This window comes from Solanum tuberosum, unplaced genomic scaffold (assembly GCF_000226075.1).
Source record: "Solanum tuberosum cultivar DM 1-3 516 R44 unplaced genomic scaffold, SolTub_3.0 scf00240, whole genome shotgun sequence".
In the NCBI taxonomy this organism is placed as follows: Eukaryota; Viridiplantae; Streptophyta; class Magnoliopsida; order Solanales; family Solanaceae; genus Solanum; species Solanum tuberosum.
The window spans coordinates 339,316-365,907 of record NW_006239164.1 but is presented as its reverse complement, the minus strand read 5'-3'; the positions used below and the strand labels follow the sequence as shown (position 1 = coordinate 365,907).

General features: G+C 31.7%; 3 protein-coding genes across 3 annotated transcripts; 1 reads left to right on the top strand and 2 right to left on the bottom strand.

Moving 5' to 3' along the window:
• LOC102578680 (probable xyloglucan glycosyltransferase 5) lies at positions 1-4,419 on the bottom strand. The gene is made up of 5 exons (XM_006356983.2): positions 3,432-4,419; positions 2,379-2,687; positions 1,997-2,287; positions 1,309-1,422; positions 1-1,126 (listed from the first exon to the last, which is right to left on the bottom strand). The coding sequence occupies exons 1-5, from the start codon at positions 4,155-4,157 to the stop codon at positions 482-484; spliced, it is 2,085 nt and encodes a 694-aa protein (XP_006357045.1). The 5' UTR covers positions 4,158-4,419; the 3' UTR covers positions 1-481.
• Positions 4,420-15,547: 11,128 nt separating this feature from the next.
• LOC102597450 (fasciclin-like arabinogalactan protein 3) lies at positions 15,548-16,336 on the bottom strand. Its single transcript, XM_006357034.2, has one exon. It carries the CDS (start codon positions 16,334-16,336, stop codon positions 15,548-15,550), a length of 789 nt encoding a protein of 262 aa, XP_006357096.1.
• Positions 16,337-19,452: 3,116 nt separating this feature from the next.
• LOC107062533 (fasciclin-like arabinogalactan protein 3) lies at positions 19,453-20,268 on the top strand. Its single transcript, XM_015313240.1, has one exon. It carries the CDS (start codon positions 19,453-19,455, stop codon positions 20,266-20,268), a length of 816 nt encoding a protein of 271 aa, XP_015168726.1.
• The last annotated feature ends 6,324 nt before the right edge of the window (positions 20,269-26,592 follow it).

The following is a 26,592-nucleotide window of genomic DNA, read 5'->3' as shown; positions in this document are numbered from 1 at the left end:
TACATGGATGGTAAAGTGTCTTATTCATTACAACAGACAATTCCAAGAATTTGAAAGGCAAGTTTGACTAGGCCTTATTTAGGCCATTTTAAATCCTTATATACATAATATGATGAATGTGAAATGCCTTGAACAACACAAGTACTGCTTTTGAGAAATCCCAAATGAGAAATAAATGAAGTAAAAAAAAATGAGATTGCTTCTACCTATAGTATTATTGACAAACAATTGACTCTATGTAAAAGACTGACAATAATAACCCTAACTAAAGATATTAGAGAACTCACACAGGCATGACATAATAGTCTCGCGTACAAAATCCTAATTGGCTTCATTTCATATAGCAGAAATCGATATCTGGAAATATACGAGCTATTCCCTGGACTCTGTTGTTCTGCCGGTACAAAGTTCAGATGAGAGGAAGTGTATCAGTTCTTGAAATACAATATGTAGGTTGCTCTTTCTCCTCTCTTGAGCAATATTAACTAATCTGCTCTCCGATAAGATCAAGACCAACGAGGAGGAATGTCACTCCTTGGAAAAGAAGGAAGTAAAAGTGGAGACCATGAGCAGATAAAAGGCTTCTAGCTGACGCCGTTAAGAGTAAGAAAGCAAGAGCTAGCTCTTTTCTGTATATTTTGTTGCTCTTCTTGACAGGTGTAGAAGTTTCATCTTTCTGTTTGTTCAATCGGTTCAGCTCAGAAAGTTCACTTTCCGAAGCCCCTCTGCTAATCTGTGGTGCTCCAAATGCTTTCAAATCTTTTTCAGCAGCGGCCAATAGGTCGGATTCAGAAGACCTTCCTGCTTTTTTGGTAACAACCCACTCGTACGAACTTCCCAATTGGAAAAGTCCAGATACCATAGCATTGAACTTTGTCACTGACATAGTGTTTTCGAAAAGGAGGTACGGGGCGATGAAAGGAATGGATTTTGGTGCTGGAAGAATGTTTAGAAGTGTCATAAGAATGGGTATGTAGCAAACAACCCAGAAAGGGAGCTCGGCTTCCGGGATGAACATGGTTAGAGGAAGAACTACACAAAACAATGTGAATGAATAGAAGGGAAGAATGAGCTTTCTCAACAAAAAGAAAAGAAGTATTAAGTTGGCTTTCTTCCATATTGATATCTGCACAAAAGTTCCAAAATAAAAGTTCCATTAGAATTTATAACTACGGCTCAATCTCAAGCTAGTTGGGATTATCAATACGAAGCCTCGATATTCATTTCATTGCCCCTTCCATTCCAGTATTTAATATTGTAGGTTCCTTAACATCAGAAGAAAAAACTGAAGGAGAAGAGTCAATGTACCTTGGAAGAAACAATAGCAGGAAGACAAACTCGGAAAAGTTGCATGGGGCCCGAATGCCATCGATGTTGCTGCTTCCTATAAGCTTCAAAAGATTCAGGAACTTCACACAGGACCTATTTTTTCCATGTTGATACAATGAGCATTGTGATTAGATTTCCAAATTCACAAAGAATAGTCTAAATAAAAAAATTCAAAAGTTGTCGGGTATAAGACCTCGCAAAAGTTTCATCAAGCAGGATTTCAGTATTTTAAAAGAAGAAAAAAGACCAGAAGGTAGAACCAATCACACAGCCATAAAACCACGTGTTTCGTTAACCGGGTGCAATTCGAGTGAATGACTCAATTTTTTGTTTTTTTCAACTAAAAATCAAGATTTGATATCTGACAATGTAGATGTTGAGGGGTATGTTTTAAATTAAAGAATGGAACAGAACGAAAGAGGATGGAATGATTTTTATCTTTCAAATGAAAGAATGCAACTAATGAACAAAGTTATTGACCTTTGAATCTTAGTCAAGTCAATAAAACTCCAGCTTCTACTTGCAAGTACATCTCAATCCCAAACTAGTTCTATGTGCAACTAAATTCTCGAAATAATAAAACCGCTTGCAACAAATGCTAGTCAAAGTAGCAATATATGGTAGCATTAGCACATTTAACAAAAATGTGAAAGTGGACAATCCTTACCCGCACATCATTAAGATATATGAACTTCCAACCGTTGAGATGCGCACGAACAGCAATATCCATATCCTCCACGGTTGTCCTCTCAAGCCAACCTCCAGACTCTTCCAAAGCTTTGATTCTCCAAATACCAGCAGTTCCGTTGAAACCAAAGAAGTTCAAGAATACTCCATTCACCTGTTGTTCCACCTCAAAATGAAAACACAGATTAATGTTTTGTAGACGAGTCAGCAAGTTCTCATCCTTGTTAACAAATGCCCATCTTGTTTGAACCAATCCTAGCTCGGGGTTGTCCTGTGGTGAAGTTAAAGAATACACGTTAATCGTCAACAATAACATCAACGAACTCACGAAAGGAAGAAAAGAAGAAAGAAACATATTTCACCTTGAAATGCGGGACTGTTTGCTTAAGAAAATCTGGAGTTGGTTGAAAGTCTGCATCAAAGATTGCAACAAATTCATAATCCTTCACATAGTCACAACTCATTGCGGACTTCAAGTTCCCGGCTTTGTAACCAGTTCTAACCAGACGGTGCCTGTAAATTATGTTGACACCCTTGTGGTTCCATTTCGCGACCTCTGACTTTATTAAGTCTTGGATGCACTCATTGTCGGAATCATCAAGAATTTGAATCAACAAACGGTCTTTTGGCCAATCAAGTTGGCAAACTGCTGATATAGACATCTCATATACCTGTGCAGCATCAGTAACAAGAAAAACTTTTTAATACTTAACTCGGAATGAAAAAAGAAAAGAAAATAAATGTAAGATGAAAATTATATTTGTTTCATTCAAAACCGTAACAATCTTTGACAACCATGTCTTTTTTGCATGTAGAATGCGACTAACTTAAGCCTCACGTCCTATGTGCCTAATCTAGACAAAGATCCGCAAAATGCTCAAGTTCCTTAGTTGGTAATAAGATACTAAAAATCGCAATACTATTGTGAAGAGAAAAGTTAGTGCCAAGTACAAGCAATTGCTAGAGAACATGCCTGAACCACTTCTGTTACCTAAAACAGAAAAGGCAAGAAAGAGACCATAAAAATAAAGTGAATCAGCAAGCTAAAGAGGAAACCATAAATATAAATTGTTTATCACCACAACAAGAAAGTAGTTGAATTCACCTAAAATCTTCTTTTTTTTGGTCATTTTTCTTTCATAATAGGAAGATCAATAGCGTTCTACCCTCCAGTATGACTCGAACCCTCAACTTACCAATTGATGGTGGAGGTGCTCAATCACTCGAGCAAGCCTCACTTGTCGAATTCACCTAAATCAATGCGTATATTACCAAATAAACTTCAACTAGTTCAAAGTCTAGAATTGATTCATGTTGACTCCTAACGAAAAGTTCAAAACTTAAACAGGAACCACAGTACAAAAATGAGAAGATAAAATGATAACAATTCAAAAGGGCAGCAACATCAAAATTACCTCTTTTTCGTTACACATAGGAATCTGCACAAGAACCATAGGGTAGTAACTGTTGTTTGATCCCTCAAGATCATCTGATTTAAAGGGATCCCCTTCAATCCTTGGCTTAATCTTCTTGCATTTAATATAAAAGCAACCCAAACAAAGTACCAAACGATCTAACGACTGAATTAGGAATAAAACAGTACAGAATGTGGAGAGTTTTTGAACTGAAGGCGCGATATAATCAGCGCGAAAATCCAACCAAACAACATATATTATATGAAACAACCCCAAAACATCAGAAGTATGTGGTACATACAAATTTGGATTCTGAAAATAATGCCAACCTTTGAAGTAAGCAATCACTTCAAAAGCTAACATAACCAAAGAAACCCCCAAACAAACTTTGATTATTCTAAAAAGTAGATTACTCTTTCCAAGTTTTTCACTTGCAAGAGAAACCCCTTTTCTCAAAATCAACCTATTCTTGATAGTACCAATTAAACTCCACAAAATTGTTGCAAGCCAAGCAACACAACCAACAGCTTGGTTAGCCTTAAGCAACAAAACCCATGTCACTTGTTTAGCATTTTTGCCTCTACTCTTCTCTATAGGCTTAAATGCAGCATCAGGACCATCAATTTCAACAATGGAGAAATTGGGGTTCTCCATTTTCACTATAACTGGTGTTCCCCTTTGTTTATCTTTACCCCACCAGTCAGAAAAATTCAATCTTGGAGCCATTTAAGCTACTTTCAACAACAAATTCACCAGATCTTGAAAAATTCAAGAACAAGTTTTTCTGTTACACTATAAAAGAAATTCAACAACTCTCCATTTTTTTTCTTACTAAACCAAAATACAACAAAATGTTAAGATTCTTTGCATACCCTCAGAGGCAACTCAAGCAACTTAAAAAAATAAAAAAGAAGCAAAGCAACATTATAGAGGAAGGTATATACCATAAATTACCACCTGTGAAACCCTCCCCCTCCCCCCCTACTTCTTGAAAATTTTTACTTTCCCACTTTTTTGGATTTAAGCTATGAAAGTTATGTACTAAAAATAAGTTAAAAAAATAAACACTAGCTGTCAACTTCATCCATTAGAACTGTTAATATGAAGAATGTTTTCATGTGTTGACTGACTGAAGGTAGAAAAAAATTAAGTGAAAGAAAAAAAATCTAATCTTTAAGATAAAAACTTCATATCCACTAAACTTTTAGCTCAATTGTTCTTCTAAATTTTCTACTCTTTGCTCTTTACTATTTCGATTTGTTTTTCTTACTCTTATTTTTAGTTGTTTAACAATTTATATTGATAGTTATTTTAATTTTTACTTTCCGCGTGATATATTTAAAAATTAAGACTATAATACATTTGATGTATCTTTAGTTCATAGTCATAAAATTCAGAAAAATCTTTTATCTTTCCGAATTACTCACAAAAATAAAAATAAAAAAACTTCAATTTGTATCACGGCGAAACACAATTACCAATTTTTAAATTTCATTTTCACTTTGAAAATAAAATCTTTTAAATTTCACAATAAATATGATCGAACGTCCAATAAACTTTGTATCAAATCAAAATAAAATAAATAAATTGGAATTGAAAGTATCTTTTTGTGTGTGGGGTGGAGGTAGGCGTAGGGGTAGGGGGAGAGATTGTTCAAATTCATAATATACCATGTTTTTCATAATTAGGCACTTTATACTAAAGAATGACTGTTAAAGTAAGTATTATTATTTTTTCCTCTTAAAAGTTCTTTTGTTAAGTGCTTTCTCAATTATTGTCAGTACTATTAATTGTTTTTTGCCGTTAATTCTTAATGCTACTGCTTACTGCAAAAATGTTTGATCTTTCTGTTTTTTACTTTATTTTGTTTTTTATATCATTGTTCTTACATTATACTAAAAATAATTTTCAACGGTAATTAATGTTGACGCCACAAATTCCATCTCAAAAACCATATTTTAACTGTGCTTCTACTATATCAACTGTATTTGTACAATTTAATTGAAGCTAAATATATATATTTTTTTAAAGATAATTAACACTTTTTGTAAATGTTTCTAAAACTTATATTGAATTTAATGACAATTAATTAATATCGATAAATACTTTCATTTATGAAATTAGATTGAGTAAGTTATTATGTGTGTGACTACTGCCTATTAGGTTTATAATTTATTAACATTAATTGTTTAGTTTCTTGGGAGCACAAATGACACATAAAATTCCTTTTTCACTTTAAATTTTTTTGTTATGTATATATAGGGATAAGCTAATAAAATAGTGCAGTGGCAGAATGTTTTCTTGTCCTCTTTTGCTTAGTAATTTGAGCTGTTTTGGGATTCAAAAATATTGGGGGCAAAACTGATTTTTGATTATTTTTTTTCAAAAAAGTAGATGTTAGAGTATGGGCAATATACTATTTAGGAAATAAATAAATAAGTAAATAAACAGGAATTATATAATTTGATATTTGAGTTATCATGATTTCCTTTTAAGAGTTAAACGGTAAGAACTTTAAGTAGTATTTTATGATTTATTTTTTCATCATACTGATATATAAAAATTGAAATTTATAGTATTTTTTCGTATAGTTTTTGAATATCTAATTTTTTAGTTTAAAATATCAAATTAATATAATTTAATTTAACTTTATAAATTAGTCAAAGTGACTTTCAAAAGAAACAATAGGACAACTAAAAAGGGACAAAGGGAGTACTCTATTTTTATTTTATTTTTGTAAAAATACACAAATATTTATTTTTTTGAATCGATGATCTATTTGAAATAATTTTTTATTTTTATTTTCAAGATAGTTATAAGATTTGCTTATATTTTATCCTTTCAAAATTTACTTTTGTGAAACTAAACTGAATTTAATGTGTTGTTATATAGTACACATAAATATTTATAGTTGAAAAAAAATATTATTATACCTGGGGTGGGGGCCTGGGTAAGGTGTTCAAAGTGTCTTTTTTTTAATCACGTTGTTAAAATAATGTGGTCCTTATAAATACTTGAAAAAGACATTTTAAAAATTGGTTAATGGTAGGAATGATTTTGGTTTACTTTTTTGGTGGAAATTTTTATTTAATCAAAAACGAAGATTCTAAAGTTGGTTATTTCAGTTGTATTCTAATATTCTTATTAAAAGAAAATTGTTTTTTAATTCAAACAAATTGGAAAGCAACTCATTTGAAGATGATGATAATAAAAATTAATAATTACATCAACAACAATAATAATTATAATCGTAATAATTATAATGACAATACCTAAACACCTCGATGTAGAACTTGAAGTACATGTCAGATCAAGTATCATATTATGTGGACGATAATGATGAACACGAATAATGTTTTTATTTAACAAGTTAAAAATAAAGATAACAATCATAAAAAAAATCAATCTTTTTTTATATTTTTAACCTTTGAAAATTTTAATAGAGGACAAATGTACTTCAACCGCACAAATAATAATAATAACAATGATAACGACGATACCTAAAACACCCCAAAGACTTAGATCTTGAATTTTACTTGTCACATCAAATATATATCTTACGTGGACGATGATGAATGTGAAAAGAATGAGATTTTGTTTCACAAGTTAGAGACAAAGTAAGAAAAAATAATAAAAGAATAAATTTAAAGTGAAACGCATATTAATAAAATAATTAATGAATTATCAATTTATTCAATATAAAAATAAAATTTTAAAAATTAAACTGATAATTTGATACTTATAGAATCCTATATTCAACTTATTAATTTGATTATTTAATACTTATAATTTTATTATCAGTTATGATTCGATTTTAATCGATTTTCAAAGAAAAGAGAGTGACTATTTAGTTCACCGACAGATGAAAAAAGGGATATGCTATTGCATCCTGGGCCACCTTTATATATTTCAAGTGCTGTCGGTGCCAACTAAATTACTACAAGTTTCTTGCTTTTTAATAATAATAATAATAATAATAATAAATAATATTATTATTATTTCACTGCATAAAAGTATTTTTCTTTTTATGGTCCCCACTCTTTTTGAAAAATAAAACTAGACTATTAAGTGATAGAGGCATAATTTTTAATTAGAGAGTATAAAACATGAAGAAGTGAACATACGAAGAAATTGAATAGATTTAATATTTATTATATGTATTAAAAAAAATTAACTATGTCTAAGCAATGTAATTTTTTCTTCAATTTGAGGTTCGAATGAGCCCTGTGATCTCTTATGAAAGAATTCTACTTCTTGAATCCCCTTTTCCAACTCAAATGCATTATCTGATCTTATTTTCTGAATTTGAAGATTAAATTGTCGTTCAATTATCATTTTAAAAAATCTTTTAAAACTGAAAATGCATTAATTTTCACAGTGTACAAGTTCAATTCTCCTATTGAAATCATCAACTATGGTAAGAAAATATTTATATTTATTGTAAGTAAGAATTTTGAAAAATTCACAAGTCTGTATGAATCAATTCAAACAATTTTTTAGAAGCACTTTAAACTAATAAAAAGGATAGTATAGTTTGTTTATATATTAAATTACTTTTTGGATTAATGTGTTTCTTTCAAAGAACTTATTATTAGAGTATTATTTAAAGTAAATTTGATTGTGATTGTTTAAATATTGTTGGATCTTATTTTTGGATAGATTTTAGGCTTTAATAAACTACTTGTACTTTGATCCATCAACCTATCAAAAAGCCTTGTCCCAAAGTAAAATATATAATACATTTCCCTTTTGTTGTAGCATTATCTTTGATATCATCCTCCTCCTCCTTCTTCCTTCTTCTTAAAAAAATGATGTATCGTAAATGTTAAAACGTTTTGAGTGAATTATATATCAAAAAACTTAAAACATTAAGAGGATTTCATATCTAAAATTTGAGACTGTTTAGAAGAGATTTTGAATCGATGGGGATTGAATAGTTAGTGTATACTTTATGTATCATCAGTGTATACTTTATGTATGGTTAAACTATGTCCATTTTTTTAGTGTATCATAATATATAGTTAGTGTATAACACATGTATATGTAAACTATATTCAGTTTTTTGAGTGTATCATAATGTATAATCAATGTGTACTTTCTGTGACATTTGACTATCTTTATGCAAATAAAAACAAGACTATATTCCTTGTAAACTAATTACTTTATTATTTATATCTGAAACTATCCCTATATTTTAAATACTTGAAAAGATTATTTCAAAAAACATCAACATATAAAAAACTTCATTCACCCCAAAATTAGGTGCATTGACCATCCTCTTTGAACATGTATAAACATGGCTTAAATTAGCCCATTGAGAATAGACTTCTTACATAAATAGTTTAAATTAGATCATAATTATCATCTATGATCATAATTGATATTCAATTTATATTTATAGGTTAGTAATAATTTTATAATTTTATGATTAGTAAAATTATCACACGAGTCAATATTGAGTGACATTTTTCAATTAGCATTTTTTTTGTGATGTACCCGTCATTTTCAAATTCTCGATCAGTCTTTTATTAGCTCATAGCCCTCCCCCAAACTACAATGGTCCTAATTTAGATCAGCTAGTGTTATGTGACATTAAAGTGATTTGACTTTTATTTGTAACACGTGAGAGCTAAAAATTAAGCCAATAGCAACCACATGATACTTTATTGATTCATGACAAATTTAATTAATAATAATAAAGTGATGGTAAGATATTCCTTGAGTTTTATGAAGTTATTTGAAGTGAATTTTATGTGAAGTTGAAAATATTATGAGTGGATATTACTAAATTGTGTGGTTTTCAATGTAAGTTAAAGATGGAAGAAATCTCACTAATTTAACTCTATACTAATGGTATTTTTCTTGGTCACACAAACATATATATTTTTTTAAAAGCACAAATTTAGAAGTTTTTATTTTTTAAATTTTATGAATAATTAAATATTGCCACATAAATTAGACTGTTTGACACTATATAGTTGAGAAGGATCCTGAAAGTTATGCCGAAGCAATGTCTTATCATGATGCTCATTTCTGGCGTGAAGCAACTGATGATGAAATGTACTCTATTATGTCAGATAATACATGGATTTTTTCAGACCTCCCTCCTGGATGTAAGTCTATTGGTTGTAGATGGATTTTTAGAAAGAGGTACCTTAGATAAGTACAAAGCTCGCTTAGTAGCAAAAGGTTTTACTCATTGAAAGATACTGATTATTTGGATACCTTTGCACATGTAGCTCGTATGACTTCTATTCGACTCTTGATTGCTTTAGCAACAATTCAGTCTGGTAATACATCAAATGGATATGAAGACTACATTTCTGAATGAAGATCTAGATGAAGAAGTTTACATGAAATAACCAGAAGGATTTGTTGTTCCTGGTCAAGAACACAAAGTTTGTAAGCTTCTTAAATATTTTTATGGATTAAAACAAGCTCCAAAACAATGTAATGAGAAATTTAGAAGAGTAATGATTTCTAATGGCAACTCAATCAATGGTGGTGATATTTGCATATTTAGCACATTTTAAGAAAATTCTGGTGTTATAATATGTCTTTATGTAGATGATATGTTGATCTTTGGAACATATATTGAAAGAGTCAAAGAAACAAAAAAAAATTCTAGCTTCTCAATTTGAAATGAAAGATGTTGGAGAAGTTGATGTAATTTTGGATATTAAAATCATAAGATCAATGAACGACTTGCCTCTTACTCAATCAAGTTATATTGAGAAAGTTCTAAAGAGGTTTGGTCACATTGACGACAAACTTGTTCCTACACCATTTGATCTTAGCATTAAACTAATGCGGAACTCTAATAATGTTCTTGATCAACTAACATATTCTTAGATTGTTGGGAGTCTTATGTATGTCATGCATTGTATCATGACAGATATTGGTTACGCAGTAGGAATTTTGAGCAAGTTTACTAGTATTCTTGGAGTTGAACATTGGAATGTCTTAATGGGTTTTAAGATATTTGAAGGGTACGATTAATGTTGGCCTACATTATTCTACCTTTCTAGTTGTTCTTGAAGGTTATAGCGATGCTACTTGGAATTTTGATATGAATGACTCTAAATCTATTATTGCTTGGATTTTCACTTTGACTGGAGCAACGATCTCTTGAAAATCAAAGAAGCAGACATGTATTACTCGCTCAACCATGGAGTCAGAATTTATAGTTATGTATTCTGCTGGAGAAGAAGTTGATTGACTGTGATCTATGCTGATAGATATTCCTTTGTGGAGTAAGTCAATACCACCTTTAATTATCTATTGTGATAATCAAGTTGCTATATTTTCGGCTCAAGTGATTGTTACAATGGCAAGTCGAGACAAGTTTGTCTCAAACATAATAATGTGAGAAGATTATTGGAGGAAGGCATAATATCACTTCAATATGTGAAGTCCTGGTTTAATTTAGCAGATCCTTTGTCTAAAAGGTTAGGCAAAGAGTTAGTGGTGGAAACTTGTAATGGAATGGGAATAAAGCCTGTTGTAAATTAATTGTACTTTATGGTAACCCTGCCTAATGAAGTAAACTTGAGTTCAAAAGGAAAAACAAGTAAAGTTACAATTGTGAAGCACATCAATAAAATTTCCATTTTCAAATAAAATAAAATAAGTAGATGTGCATGATTGAGATTCTTTTCTCTTAATAAATTTGTAAGACCGATCTCAATTGGATAATAGTAAGAAAACTCTTGATAAATTTTTTCAACATTCCTACTAAAGAGAAGGATGAGATTATATCTTCTTAATAAGTCTATAAATCGATTTCGATTGGAGTGTGTAGGGATACTCTTGATAGATTTACCGATACTTTGATGTAAGGGAGGATGAGATTAAGTTCTCTTAATGAAATTCATAGACAATTTGGTCGGAGTAAGCAAAGTTACTCTTGATGAATTCACCGCACTAAGTGCGAAGTGAAGCCGCTCCAATAAGATTTTCACAGGGAAATCTTAAAACACTTAGCTAAAAGGATTCAGGACATATGCCAGAAGGTGTCAAAGAATTTCGATTTTCACCAGAACATAGTGATATGCGTGGAGTATTTTTCTATTTCATTCAATGAACCACTTAGTTCAAGATTCGTTCATTAAGTAGTCAATGATTTAGAAACCCTTCACTATATAATGGTTCAAGTCCAAAAGACACCATTATTGATGCATATTGCTAGATTAATGTCTCAAAATATTTTTTGGATTTTACAAGGATTAAATTTCTTGAAAAAAGCGGGGGATTGTAAAAGTTAGTGTTTCAATTAAGTTTGAAACATAACCATCCGTTAAAAGTTTTGAAATATAGAAAATACATGAATGTGATTTGTAACATTCATTTTTGTTTTAATTCTACGTTATAAATTTTTTGAAAGAGGCTTTTTAATTCTACGTTATAGGTTTTTGAAAGATAAGTTTTCTTTTCAATTCAAGAACCTATAATAAATACAATTTAATTAAAGTCATTTCTTGCAAATTTTTTGTCCTATAAATTGAGTTTCTTTTGGTTGAAAAGATAAGCACTCAAAAAAAACTACTTTCCCTTGAAAAACATTTGTGAGACATTAATTGTTATAACAAAAAGTCCCACATTGGTGGTTCATGAGATGTGAGGGGTCCTTATAAGGTGTAACATCTCGCAATTTGAAATAACTAGGGAGAAGCTAATAATTGGAAATAGTCATTTTTGGAAAGAATGAAAATCTGGTAAATTTGTTTAAGTTAGGAAAGTTGAGTTTTGGTCAAATTCAAATGGCCATAACTCCTAGCTCAGGATGAGTTAGGTGTACTTCCAGATTATGGTTGGAAAACTCTTGGAATGATCTTTCTAACGCCGCCGAGTTTGCGCGATTCCGAGTTTGTATGAGTAAGTTATGCCTTTTGGAAGTTGGGTTGTTGGATTAAGGAAAGTCTAATCCGGATTTTAGAAGGGTTATTTAGTCTTTTCCTTACCTAATTATTCTAATTCATTTTTAGGAATTAATTGGGGTAAAACAAGACTTTATTCATTTTAGAAAATTAGAATTTACGCTAGGGCTTGGAGAGGAGAAGAAAGAAGAGAAAAGAGGAGAGAAACCAAGGAAATTGCCAAGAACGTTCAAGCTTTGTGAGTGGAATTCGTCGGGGGTGATCCCTACAAGGTATGTGAGATCACATAGTGTTGGGTTAGTTCATCCACATGCCAAACTTGTTTCAATTTAGCAAAATTGGAGTTGTTTGAATGTTAAGAAAGTGAAGTTCTTGAAGAACATTGTTGATTTCTTGTTGGTTGATTGTTGAATGCCTAGTGTTGATTTGATTCGTGTTTCCGGGTTGTTTTTCGAGTTAAATCTATTGGGTATTGAGGGTACTAATGATACTAAGTGTTTGGGTAAAGAACCATTGAGATTTTAGAGGGTTTAGAGTTGAAAAACGGAGAAGAAAAGTCGCTAAGCACCTGCGGAAGGGGGTGGGCGTCGCGCTAGCCAGTGCGCCCCAAAGCAATCCCTGAATGTGGGGCGACACGCCAGCCAGAGTGCCCCAACTTGGTCTCTGAATGTTGAGGGCTAGCGCCCCGCGCCTCTCAGAGTGCCAGGGACGCCAGTTCTCCCCATTCGTTCCCCACCTTTTCATACTTGTTTCTTAGCAATATACCTATAATTTCTAGTTGATTTCAACACTCTAAGGTACATCTAAACATCATGAAATCATCCATAAACATGAGATCATGAACCTTGAATCCATAATCCAATTCAAGGAAAGTTAGGATCAAAGTCAAGAGAAGTAAGAGTCAAGTCACGAGAAGTTCTTAGAGTTTCCAAAAGTCTTTCCAAATGTTTTAACTTTGTTCTAAGACTTAAATTTCAAGTTAAGCAAAGAATAAAGAGTTGAAGTTCATTCCTTCAAAAGTATATGGGGGCTATGTATTCCCAAAGAGTTTAAAATGTTTTCACATTTAAACAAGAAAGGAAACCTCGATTTCCAAAGAACCTTTGGGCTAGTTTTCAGAAAAGAGTAAATGCTTTCATAATTAAGCAAGAGGGAAAACTTTGATTTCCAAGATAGCCTTTGAGCTAAGTTTTTGAGCACTAACCTCAAATCACAGAAGAAGTATGTTTTTAAACATAAGAGCTAATATTATATTTTTGGGAGTAGTATTGAGCACCGATATGGGGATGCGAGTTCACATTAACTCAAGTCTCCATAAATCACGTAGCCATCATGGGTAGAAAAGGGTCATACTTTTTAGATGAATCCTTTTCGCATAGACTAGTGGATCCATCAGTAGTTCAGGTCTTATACCACAACAAGGTATAGGATGGCCCGGTAGCGTGGGGCTAATAACGTTGTATCATCACTATAGTTCTTAAGTGTTGGTTAGTCGGTTTAAAGAAAACTCCCACAACAGTAATTGCATGGTTCCTCAAGGGTTCTGCTTAGTATGGATGGGGGTATGAGACTTCATTCATGCATTGCACAAGTAGACTTTGAAAGGGATCATAATATGTTTTTTTTTTTATGATTATGAGTTGACAGCATGTTTTAAACAGTTTTCTTTGTCTTTATATTGCACTTGTCTTAAACTGTTTTATAATGAAATGAGTTCAGTTAAGTATTCATGAGTTGAGAAGAGTCAAGGTAAGTGTTTCTTTTAGATCATTTTCAAGCCTATGTTATGTTTAGCTTTCCAACTCGCATACTCGTACATTCAATGTACTGATGCTAGTTGGCTTGCATCATCTTATGATGCAGACACAGGTAACTAGGATCGGCATTCCGGCACATCGTTGATCCAGTGAGCAGTTCAGAGTCTGTTGGTGAGCCTTCTTTCATTCCGGAGGAACCATTTCATTGTTTTCTAGTTTAGTTCATTAGGATGTTGTAGGATTTGTCCCAACATCCATCTCAGTTGTTATTAGAGGCTTCATAGACAATTAGATGTTAATTGTTTAGTCTTTTCATTGTCATTATTCCATGTTGATACTTGAGTTTGCCTTAAAGGCCAGTTGAATGTCCTTTATAACATTCCAGTTTACTATATGAACTTACCTTGGTTGAGTTTAAGTCTTTCGCTGAGTTAAGTAAGCCAGGCCAAGGGTTCGCTTGGGGCCATCAATGGTCTTCGAGTGCCAGTCCTGCCCAGGGTGTAGGCTCGGGGTGTGACATAAGGCTTGGACAATCTTCTTCCATTTGAGCTAGCTTTTGGGATGTGAGTTAAGCATAAGACCTAATTTAACATGGTATCAGAACAGGGCCTATCTCACCCAATGTTAGGGACAAAAAAAAAATTAAAAATTGTCCAAAAAATTACCCACGCACCAGATGTTAAGCATTGGGCGTGAGGTAGGTCAAAAATTACCCAAAATTGCCCACGCACAAGATGCTAAGCACTGGGCGTGAGGTGGGGTGTTAAAACAAAAAGTCTCACATTGGTGGTTAATCAGATGAGTGGATGGGTGGACTCCTTATAAGGCTTGGGCAATCCTCCTCTCGTTGAGTTAGCTTTTGGGGTCTGAGTTAGGCCTAAGACCTAATTTAACATTAATCCAAAGGTGAAATCATCAATTCAAGAATATAAGAGCAACATTCTTAAAAGCTACTTGTTTTGTGACTTAGTTGAATCCTGAAGTAGAATTGTTATTTATTCTTTCGTTTGCTCATGGGAGAGACTCCAACTATCTTCAAGAGATGCATTAACGTGCCTCTAAGCCAAGCAAGTTTTGTTTTGAATTCCTTGTATTTTTATTATTCTTGTTCAGTTGTTCTAATGTATTAATGATTAGTGTAAAAAACAAGTTTGACTTTGATAATGGACCATTTTAAGCCTTTTCTCTCGTTGAATGCATAAAAAAGAGTATCATTTTAATGATAAATATACACTTTTTTTATATTTTGAAAATCATAATTTTAGTTTTAATATCTAAAAAAAATCTTGTGTACATATGATTTATCAGCAATTTATTTTTGCCTCTCTACAAAGTACAATCCAACACAAAAACCCTTTTTAATAGGAATTGATTTCTCATATGATCAATTCAACTAATAGTTATTATCTCGGAAATGACTTTCTGAGATAATAAATACTGATTGAGTGATCATCTGAGAAATCGAACTCTAACCTTTTTTTTTTTAATAGGCTGCAACCATTGATGCCAAAACAACAAAGAAACCAAAAGAAATCTTCAATTTCTCAGCTGCTGATGATGATGGTGATTGAGCATCAGCTGGAGGTGAATCAGCGGACGGCGAATCGGCATCCTTAGAGGGTGCAGGGGCCTCTGTTTCATCTTCCTTTGTAGGTGCCTCTGCCTCTTCTTCAGCAGGGGACTCTGCTTTTGGTGGCGAACTTTTAGGTGTATTCGCCTTTGGTGGTGGTGCTGATGATGGTGCAAGTGGTGAATCAATACCAGGTGTAACAATAGGTTGAGAAATTCCAAGAATTGAGATGTTGTAAGGCTGATTCATGACGGATTTCTCAAGCCTTGAATCGCGTTGAGCGTCTTTAACAGCTGATCCAAATACGAACGTATTGTCTTTAGCAGTAACATTCAAGAATCCTTGATCATTTGAAGCTTTACCAGATTCTTGAAACATTGTTGTCAATTTAGTAGTCTTGTCCTTCAATTTTTGAAGTTTCATTGTGTCGTAGTAATCCAAAACGACGTGTGTTGTCAAGATCTTCTTGACAACATCGTTTGATTTCGAGGTAAGATCACCAATTGCACCATTTGGGATTGCTAAGAGTGTTATTGTTGACTTAGCGTTTATTTCACTAGCTAAGCCAGTTTTCGATATCAGGTCATTGAAATTGGTGTAATCGGGATATTGGCTAAGGATTTTTGTGATATTAAAGGCGGAGGCCGAGGAGGCGGAGAGGAGGAGGAAGGAACAAAGGAGGGGAATAATTGAACGATTCATTTTTGCCGGAAATATTGTTCAAGCCAAAGAAAGGGAGTAATAAAAGAAAAGGAAGAAAAATAGAACAAAATGTAATTATTTATTTTTGTGTTTTTTGGTTATGTTTCTTCCTAGATAGAACAACCAACTTTGACTTGTGAAAATAGAAAAAGATTGAGAGTTATATATAGTGAATTTGTGGAGGTGAAGGGTTATTGAGTTTGTGAATTGGAGTGAATGTCTCTATTCCTTACAATTGCATGCATGCATGAGAATCAGTCATTAACAAAAAAATTATAATTAATGTATATTATCTTGTTTGATTAGAATGACAAAACACTGGTCATATTTTGAGTTGACAAAAGTTAATTACCTATTTCTTTCTTAATTGTGGAATGTAAGTACTCTAGAACTAATCAAAATGAGACAATTTTGTCATACACCAAAATATTTATGGGTTAACACACAGAAAAACTGAGAAAATCGTCTATTTTTTTGTAAATTGGCCCCTAAATGTCCAAAAATCACTAATGGTGAGACTGTACGTACTGCGCCTCCAACTCCCTACAAAGGGTTCCATAAAGGTTTCGCAAAAAATCATTCCAAATCCATATCACCAGAAAATTTGTGAACGAACACACACGAAAAACTGAGAAAATCGCCTAATTTTTATAAGTTGGCCCCTAAATGCCCAAAAATCACTCTAAAAATGGTGAGACTGTACGTACTACTCCCCCAACTCCCTACGAAGGGTTTCATAAAGGTTTCGCAAGAAATTCATTCGAAAGCCACATCACCAAACTATTCATGGGTTGTCACACACGAAAAATTGAGAAAATCGCCTAATTCCTATAAGAAATAATACATAAAAATGACCCTTAACTTAGTGTCAGCCGACAACTATGACATTTAACTTTTGGTGTGCACAAGTAGACACTTAAACTTGTATAATATTGAACAAATAAATACATTCGTCCTACATGGCACCCTACATGACAATTTTGTGTCATACGTGAGGTTCTACATGTATTATGCCATGTAGGACACGTGGGTCTACTTGTTCAATTTTATACAAGTTTAAGTGTCTACTTGTGCACACCAAAAGTTAAATGTCATAGTTGTCGGCTGACACTAAGTTAAGGGTCATTTTTATGTATTATTTCTTATAGGAATTAGGCGATTTTCTCAATTTTTCGTGTGTGACAACCCATGAATAGTTTGGTGATGTGGCTTTCGAATGAATTTCTTGCGAAACCTTTATGAAACCCTTCGTAGGGAGTTGGGGGAGTAGTACGTACAGTCTCACCATTTTTAGAGTGATTTTTGGGCATTTAGGGGCCAACTTATAAAAATTAGGCGATTTTCTCAGTTTTTCGTGCTCAAAGTTGGAGGACATAGTTGTCCGCTTATGCCAAATTAAGGGTCATCTTTATGTATTATGCCTTCCTATAAATTGACCCCTAAATGTCCAAAAATGACTCTAAAAATGGTGAGGTGATGCGTACTGCTTTCCCAACTCCCTACGGAGGGTTTCATAAAGGTTCTACAAAAATATTATTCGAAAGCCATTTCACCATAATATTCATGGCTAACACACAAAAAATTGAGCAAATTGCCTAATTCTATAAATTGCCCCCTAAATGCCCAAAAATCACTATAAAAATGGTGAGAATGTACGTACTGCTCCCCAATCCCTAGAGAGGGTTCCATAAAGGTTCCGCAAAAAATTTGCCTAGAAGCCATATCACCACAATATTCACGGGCTAACACACACAAAAAACTAAGAAAATCGCCTAATTCCTAAAATTTGCCCCCTAAATGCACAAAAATCACTTTTTAAATGGTGAGAATGTATGTACAACTCTCTATTCTCCCTATAGAGGGTTCCATAAAGGTTCCGCAAAAAATCATTCGGAAACCATATCACCAAAATATTAATGAACTAACACACTAAAAATTGAGAAAATCGCCTAATTCTTGAAATTTTGGCCCCTAAATGCCCAAAAATCACTCTAAAAATGATGAGACTATACATACTGTTCCCCCAACTCCCTATAGAGAGTTCTATAAAGGTTTGGCGAAAAGTTCTGTAAATGACCTTCGAGGACATTTATGTGTTTTTGTGTGCTTTTACTGTTTTGCCCCTTCCCATAGCTTTCTTATAGCTTTTGTGTGGTGCTGGGATAGATGACCTTCTTCTTGAGGTAGTCGGTTGAGTGTAGTGTAAATTTTTTTAGTTTTGATGGTCTAATGCTTAAGGAGTTGACTTTAGTCAACATTCAGAAATTTTGATGTAGGATCGGAATTCCGTCAGTCCCCAAACTCCCTACGATATGTGAAGTCACACCATTTTTTAGACATATTTTGGGCATTAAGGAGCCATTTTACAAGAATTACACGATTTTCTCAGGTTCTCATATGTTTTAGCCATGAATATTTTGGTGATATGACTTCTGATTGATTTTTTTGTGAAACCCTTAAGGAACCCTTCGTAGGGAGTTTTGGGAGAAGTACCTGAAGCTTCACCATTTTTGGACATATTTTGGACATTTAGGAGCCATTTTACAAGAATTAGCCATTTTACATGCTACGTTTGCCTACATGCGTCTGATGTCAAATGAGAAAAATATTTGGCTAACCAATATTGAGGTGTGTTTTAATACAAAGGGAACAATATCAAATTTATGTATAAAAAAGGCATCAAGTAAACCCGTGGTCATCGACAAAACTTGATATATTATTTTTTAGGTGGTGCACTAGTAGAGAGCCGGTCTTAACTCTTTAACTCCATATAATAATTTAGGTGGATATGGATAAAGAGAACAATGAATAGTTACGATATCAAATTCTCCAAAAAAAATAATAAAATCAATAGTTTTGTGGAAGCTTCATCTCATCCAAATTTTGACCGATATTTTCTCTTCCTATACTGTGCTATTCATGCGTTTATTCACTTGTAAGGAACAGAGAAAATCACTCCCATCCACAAGCTTTAACATCCCTTCACTATATAAATTCCTCCATTTTCTTCAATTTTTTCAAGTCAGAGTTGGTTGTTTTCCTCTTAATAATAATAAAAATAAATCTCTCATTTTTGCTGGTTTTAGAAAAAAAAAACGAAAAAATCGCCAGCAAAAATGAGTCGATCAACTGTTCCTTTGCTTTGTTCGTTCTTAATCTTGTTCGCGTCCTCAGCCTCAGCCTTTAATATCACAAGAATCCTCGGTCAATATCCCGATTACAGCACTTTCAATGAACTTTTATCGAAATCTGGCTTAGCCACTGATATTAACTCAAGGGGTACAATTACACTTTTAGCTATACCAAATGGTGCAGTAGGTGATCTCACCTCGAAATCGGATGATGTTCTTAAGAGGGTGTTGGCTACACACGTCGTGTTGGATTACTACGATCCAATGAAACTCCAGAGGATGAAGGACAAAACAGCTAAAATGACAACAATGTATCAACAATCTGGTAAAGCAGCATATGATCAAGGTTTCTTGAATGTTACTGCTAGAGATGGTAGTTTTATTTTTGGATCAGCTGTTGTTGGCGCTCAACGAAATTCAAAACTTGAAAAATCCGTCATGAATCAGCCTTACAATATCTCAATTCTTGGAATTTCTCAACCTATTGTTACACCTGGTATTGATGGAACAATGGCACCAATTTCAGCTCCACCACCAAAGGCGAATACGCCTAAGAGTTCACCAGTAGCAGAGGCCCCTGCTGAAGAGGAGGAAGCTGAGGCCCCTTCCGAGGAAGAAGCAGAGGCCCCTGCTGAAGAGGAAGCAGAGGCCCCTGCTCCTTCTAAGGATGCTGATGCACCGGCAGGTGCACCAGACGCTGATGCACCTCCGGCTGATCAAGCACCACCACCTTCATCTGCTGCAAAATTGAAAGTTTCCTTTGGTTTATTTGTTGTTTTGGCAACAATCATTCTTGCCTAATTTAATTTGTAAATTAGGGATCATTTGAGTTGTATTATGACAAAAAGGAAAAAAATCCCAATATTTTCGATGTGACTTAATAAAAATCATGATTGTAAGTAAAAGTAACCACCTTGTGTTTTTTTGCGCATTAGTCAAGCTTGTAAATTTTGCTTGATGGTTATATGATATTTATACTGTATGATTGATTTTGAAATTTTTTGAGGAAAAACGAAGATAAAATTTACAATGATCTCTCAATAATTTACTAAATTCATCGAAATTGTTCCAAAAAAATCAAAATAGCACGGTTTCATTGGCGAATCAAAATAGAAAGCTTTATTGTTCAGTCATCCTCTTGAATTTCCATATTGGTTTGTTTCCACTCGTAACAACCTCAAACATTATGCAGTCTCCCTCCATTAAGCAATTTGCATCGCGAATTTTATTCCATCCATCTATAAGATATACAACACTATCACCATATGAACGTAGTTTTACATTCCATGACCTCTGTCTTTCATCTCTGACAAGCAAATCACGTTCCTTGGTGTTGAAGAGACCATTTCGCGATGCAAATTCTTTAGGGACTAACTGAAATAATTTATGTATAATCAAATCAAATAGTGTACATACTTCATATGTATTTGACCTAAAAAAAATCAAAGTTTTATTTTCTTAGACTTACCAAGGCATCCCTTGAGAGGCAATAGGGTCTAACAATGCATACAAAATGAGATGCTTTTCTTGATGACTTGATGTTGTGGTTTGGCTTGTCTGTTACATAATTAAATTTATACACAAGAAAATGATTCACCACATATGACAAATAGATCACTATTAAAATATGAATAACATCTAAAATCATATGATAAATCATTTTATGCCGATTCTGGCTAAATACATTTAACTTTTAACTAGTCGAAATATGTCGTTTTAGTCCATTGATGCAAGAAGCTATGATATACTTGTGATAGTTTTTGAACTATATTACCATTAAATATGAAGTAACATTATAAGCTTAACGTAACACATAGACTCATAATTAAGTGGTGGAAAATATAATGACTAATAACTATGCTAAATTTATATTCGAAAGAAATCAAAAGTGCATATTTCAATTAATCGAGATTTAAACATGCTTAGGTCAATATCACATTAGAAGTTAGATCAAAATCATTTGCATATGTTCTTTCTTACACTATTTCAATTATATTGATACACTACTTACCTTGGCCATACTAATTCCAAAGATTATTAAAGGAAACTCTACTAATGACATTGCTTCTTTTTTTTCATCATGAATAACATTGATTAACAACATCTAGAATAAATGACAAGTAATTTTACATTAAATGTAAAAGCAAAAAAACACTATGTAATACGAATAAGATAGAGTTGTTATTTATTAAACAAATATAAATGGACTATATTTTGAATATAGAATGTACATACATAAATAAAAAACGTACCTTTGGATTCATATTCATATTCATATTTGTATTCGTATTCTCTCTCACATTGTTGATTTAAATTAAATATGGAAACTTCAAATTCCATATCTCCTTCATGTCTGAACACCAAGATATCTCTCAAATGCAAATCATGTTGATCTGAAAACTTCTCCCAACCGTCTTCTAATCGTCGGCCATTTACTTTTACTCGCCACTTCTTACCTGCAATTGTGTAGTCATATAGAGTGAAGGATAGTTAGTTATAAGAAAAATTATATACATGTCAAAATTACTTTTTATTTATACTCTCTTCGTTTTCTTTTACTTATTCATCATAGTGATTATACATGTTTCATTTTACTTATTTTATTTTAATACTGTCGTTATTATTAAGTAATTACATAGAGTACCAGTAGGTTATAATACATATCATATTAAATGATTTCTTAAAAGAAAAATAAAAAATTAACAGAGGGAGTACATACTTCCTCCGATCATGTTTAATTTGTCACATCATTGAAAATATAATTAATAAAATAATAAATTTATTATATTACTTTTTTAATATAATAAATCTAATGTTTTAAGAAAATCACTATAGTTAATAATAAGGAAAAAATAGAAATTATTTAACCAATGGTCTCTTTGTTAAACTGAACAAGTAAAAGATAATATCTATTTTTTTATATAGTGGATAAATAAAAATGAATAGAAAGTAAAAATTATATTTTATAAAATTTCTGACGTTGGTACTGTTTATACCTGCCCTTCTCAGTATTGCGTGTTCATACTGATCATATTTCTTCAGATATTTCAAGAAACCTTTAGGAATTTTCTGCAGCATCACAACAAATATGTATAAATTACATAATAATTACATATAAAAAAATATGGAATGATTTTAAAGAAATATACTACAAGTAAGAAAATGATTTTAAAGATTACAATTTTGTTATTTAGTACTTTTTTCACTACTAGAAGCAGAGGATTTTTTGTTCACCGCAAATCAATTGATTTTTGTATTATAAAACATGAGTTTTTCAACTTATTTCCACAAAAAACTCATAATAAAAAACAGATTCTCATTAAATACTACGAATAACATTCTTATTTTTGTACTGGTTTTATTTAATGAAAAAGAATTTTATCAAGATCCAGATAAATACAAGAAAGTGAATATTGTATAGTAAGATTATAGAAGATTTTAAATGTTTATTTAAGGAGTCATTTATGGAATTAAGAAAGATATATGTAAGAAATAGATAGTATATTTCCTAATTTATATATATATATTATATGGTAAGAAATACTTACAATTCCTTGTTTGAAACCAGGCAAGATGGGTTTAAAAAAGTGAGGATTCTTTGGAGAGATTTTCATGGTGGTTAAGAAATATTAATTTTGTGAGAATTCAAATACATCTTTTCTAGTACCTATTTATAGGGGCACTTCAACGGTCACAAGTTTTAAGGGTCTGTTTGGAAAATTAAATATATCAAATATATAAAAGTAGGAATATGTTTAAAATTTGATGTTTACGAGTATTCATGATAATTTAAATTAATATAATATTTGCATTTACAGAATCGCACAGTTATTACATGATAATTATATATACATATTCAATTTTTCATATTGATTTCATATAGTTTTTTTTTTTTTGGTTAGATAAAAATGAAAGAATTAATTCAGGGAAAACTATAGAGTTGCAACGAAAGTTAGTAATAAAATTATTATTTATGTAATAATAAATAATGGTGCACTTCAATTTCACAGTAGTATTATTACTTCCTTCGATCTATTTTATTCGTCATGTTTGCACCATATATGCCATTTGAAATTTATTTATTTTAGAAATTTTCTTAAATTTCATATCGATGTAAACTACATATCCTCTCCTTTCTCTTTTGCTTGTGTTGTCACTATTCACACTCCATTTAAGAAACTAAAAAGGTTCAAATTTTGTGCATCATACGTAGTATATGAGATTTTCTAAACCAGCATATCGAAATCAGAAATAATTCTTCAATGTCACAAATATTTTTTTAGTTGCCTTTGCTTTTTTTTCTGAAATTATGATAAGTCATGATAGGAACAAACAACAACAAGAATTTTAAAAATGCAGCAATTAAATATTTTGATTCTTAGTATTTATTGGTATTCTACTATATTACTCGCATGGGTAGAGTTGTTAGTATCAACATGTTTGTTCTTAGTCATTAAAATTTTAGTGTAGGACAATTTTGACTTTTCACTTAAACTCTCTGTATACGTGTCTTCCATCTAAGGTACTTGAAAAGTCACCTAAGTTGCCACTTTTCGAAAAAAATTATGGGGAAGAGGCACAAGTATAACTTGAAATGTGAGGGATTATTTTTGAATAAAAAAATGTATAGGTCCCATCTTTCTATTCAATATTGTTGTTTCTCTCCTGTCTTATTTAATTTTGTAAATAAAAAATTATGTGATCCTATTCTTTTATTTTACATTGTTATTTCTCTTTCCCATACATTTTACTCCACATCCATTTACTTGTCCATTTCTTTTCTTTTCCCCCTTTTTAAAAAAGTTCTTCTTTAATTCTTCTTTCCTATAATAATTCAGATCAATTTTCACTTATTAATTTTTTATATCATTCGTATCTTTATCTTTTTTCATATTTGATAATTAACAAGTATATCATTTTTTAATTTTTAAATTACATAAAAATATGAGAAGAAAAAATGGTGGAGAAAATTAAAAATGAAGAATAAAACCTTTGTCTACAAAATAAAAGTCTAGATAGTAATTCGACTAAACTATTAATATCCCTCATTTGGAACATATATATAAGCATGATTGATCAATTTTTCACTTTATCAAATTGAATTATTTCATCAATTTTTATATTAATAAACCGTACCAAATTAATAAAATAGGTTTTCAATTTTCTTTATTTTAGTCTTGATTTGAAACATTTTACAATAAAATGAATTTTATTTTGTACAATTATTATTTATTTAATATAACTCATTGTAAACAGTTATATAAAAAACTATCAACCATAATGCCACAAATAGGGAAAATATATTATATATATTTTTTCTTGTATTCTCGAATATTTTTTTTTTTAAAAATAATCAACGTGATAATTATCAAATGGAGAACATATATAAATATATAAATAATATAAGAAAAATTGGATAAATAATATTTACCATTGAAAAAACTGATTAAAAAATTACACAAAGAATTAGAAAAATAAAAAGGTGAAAGGAAAGAATGGCAAAAGGAGGGGGTGAGAAGTAAAGGTTAGAGAAAAATACATGGGTCCAATCACTCAACCATTGTTAATTATCAAATATAAAAAAGACAAATATATCGAATGATATAAAAAAATTGAATAAATAAAATTAATAAGTAAAAATTGATCTGAAATATTATAGGAAAGAAGAATTAAAGAAGAACTTTTTTTAAAAAAGGGAAAAGAAAAGAAATGGACAAGTAAACGGATGTGGAGTAAAATGTATGGGAAAGAGAAATAACAATGTAAAATAAAAGAATAGGACGTACATAATTTTTTATTTATAAAATTAAGACAGACAAGAGAGAGAAACAACAATATTGAATAGAAAAGGTGAGAGCTATACATTTTTTTATCCAAAAATAATCCCTCACACACTAAGTCATACTTGTGCCTCTCCCACCATAAAATTTTTCCCACTTTTCCATTTTACTTTCTCGGCTTGGCTATTGCTCTTCTCAATTTTCCTTCATCTTTGATTTAATTTGATTTGCATGAATGAGTTAGTTCTTCTTGTGGAGCTCGATTTTGAAATCTCCCCCCGAGAAGAAGCCTAGGGCTAAAATAAGCTCCTAAAGGACTCACGTTGTTGTTGTCTTCTTCTCTGATTGTTCTATTCGGGTTTTTGTTTCACCTTTCTGGTTAGTTGTTTCTTCAAATTATTGGAGCTTAAGTTGTTTTGTAGTAAATATTGTAGATCATGAATATTGGTACTTTTGCCTTAGATAACACCTTCAAATATTCTTCAACTTTTGGAGCCTAAGTTATTCCCTTTAACTGATATTATGGTCTACAAAAAATGGTGCTTTTAACGTATTAGTTACGTTAAATTTCTTTCTTTAGGATAACGAAATATAGTTGTGCTCGCACCAAGACCTTCAATTTTCTTTAGCTCTGAACAATCATATTTTTCTAGATTTTGTTCATCAAATACCTACACTCGATGCACATTGATGGAGCTACGATTTTTAATAAGGGGGTTTAAAATCTAAAAAAGTAAACCCACGAACTAATCGAAGGGGGTTCGACATCTACTATATTTACATAAAAAATAATTTTAGCCATGTATAAATAATAATACTTTCCACCGATGTATGCGCCACCCCTGCTGATGGAGATGGAGTCTTATACTAATATTAGAAACTTCTATACAACATACAATATTTTCCAATTATGATGTACATATGACAAAATACATAAATAGCATTCTATAAATGTGCATAAGCAGTGCAATGTATAAACAACACTAGATAATGTTGCCCGTGCTATGCACGGGCCCAATAATATAAATGGTATATTTTGGGGCTAATAACCGAGTTTTTGAAGCGATTGTTTGCGTGGATAAAGGAATAAGTTTTTTTATCACAAACCTGTACTTTCTTTGACGCTATTTAAGGCATAATAAGACTATCCACATACAACATTTTTGAAATATTTTATGTTGTCAATTATCATGATTTATAGTATTTTTACGCAATTTTTAAATATAAAAAAAAATAAAAATAAGACAAATAAATTAAAATGGACCCAATATATGTTATTTTTGTTGTCTCAATTTATGTGACACAAATGAAATTTGGAGAGTCATCCAAATTTTCATATTTTTTT

What these genes read in the sequence shown, in the direction of transcription:
- LOC107062533 (XM_015313240.1), top strand. Translation starts at nt 19,453, where the DNA reads ATGAGTCGATCAACTGTTCCTTTGCTTTGTTCGTTCTTAATCTTGTTC.
- LOC102578680 (XM_006356983.2), bottom strand. Translation starts at nt 4,157, where the DNA reads ATGGCTCCAAGATTGAATTTTTCTGACTGGTGGGGTAAAGATAAACAA. An exon ending in AAACAGTCCCGCATTTCAAG is followed by an intron (nt 2,288 to 2,378) that starts GTGAAATATGTT and finishes ACTTCACCACAG; the next exon opens with GACAACCCCGAGCTAGGATT. An exon ending in CTGCTATTGTTTCTTCCAAG is followed by an intron (nt 1,127 to 1,308) that starts GTACATTGACTC and finishes ACTTTTGTGCAG; the next exon opens with ATATCAATATGGAAGAAAGC.
- LOC102597450 (XM_006357034.2), bottom strand. Translation starts at nt 16,336, where the DNA reads ATGAATCGTTCAATTATTCCCCTCCTTTGTTCCTTCCTCCTCCTCTCC.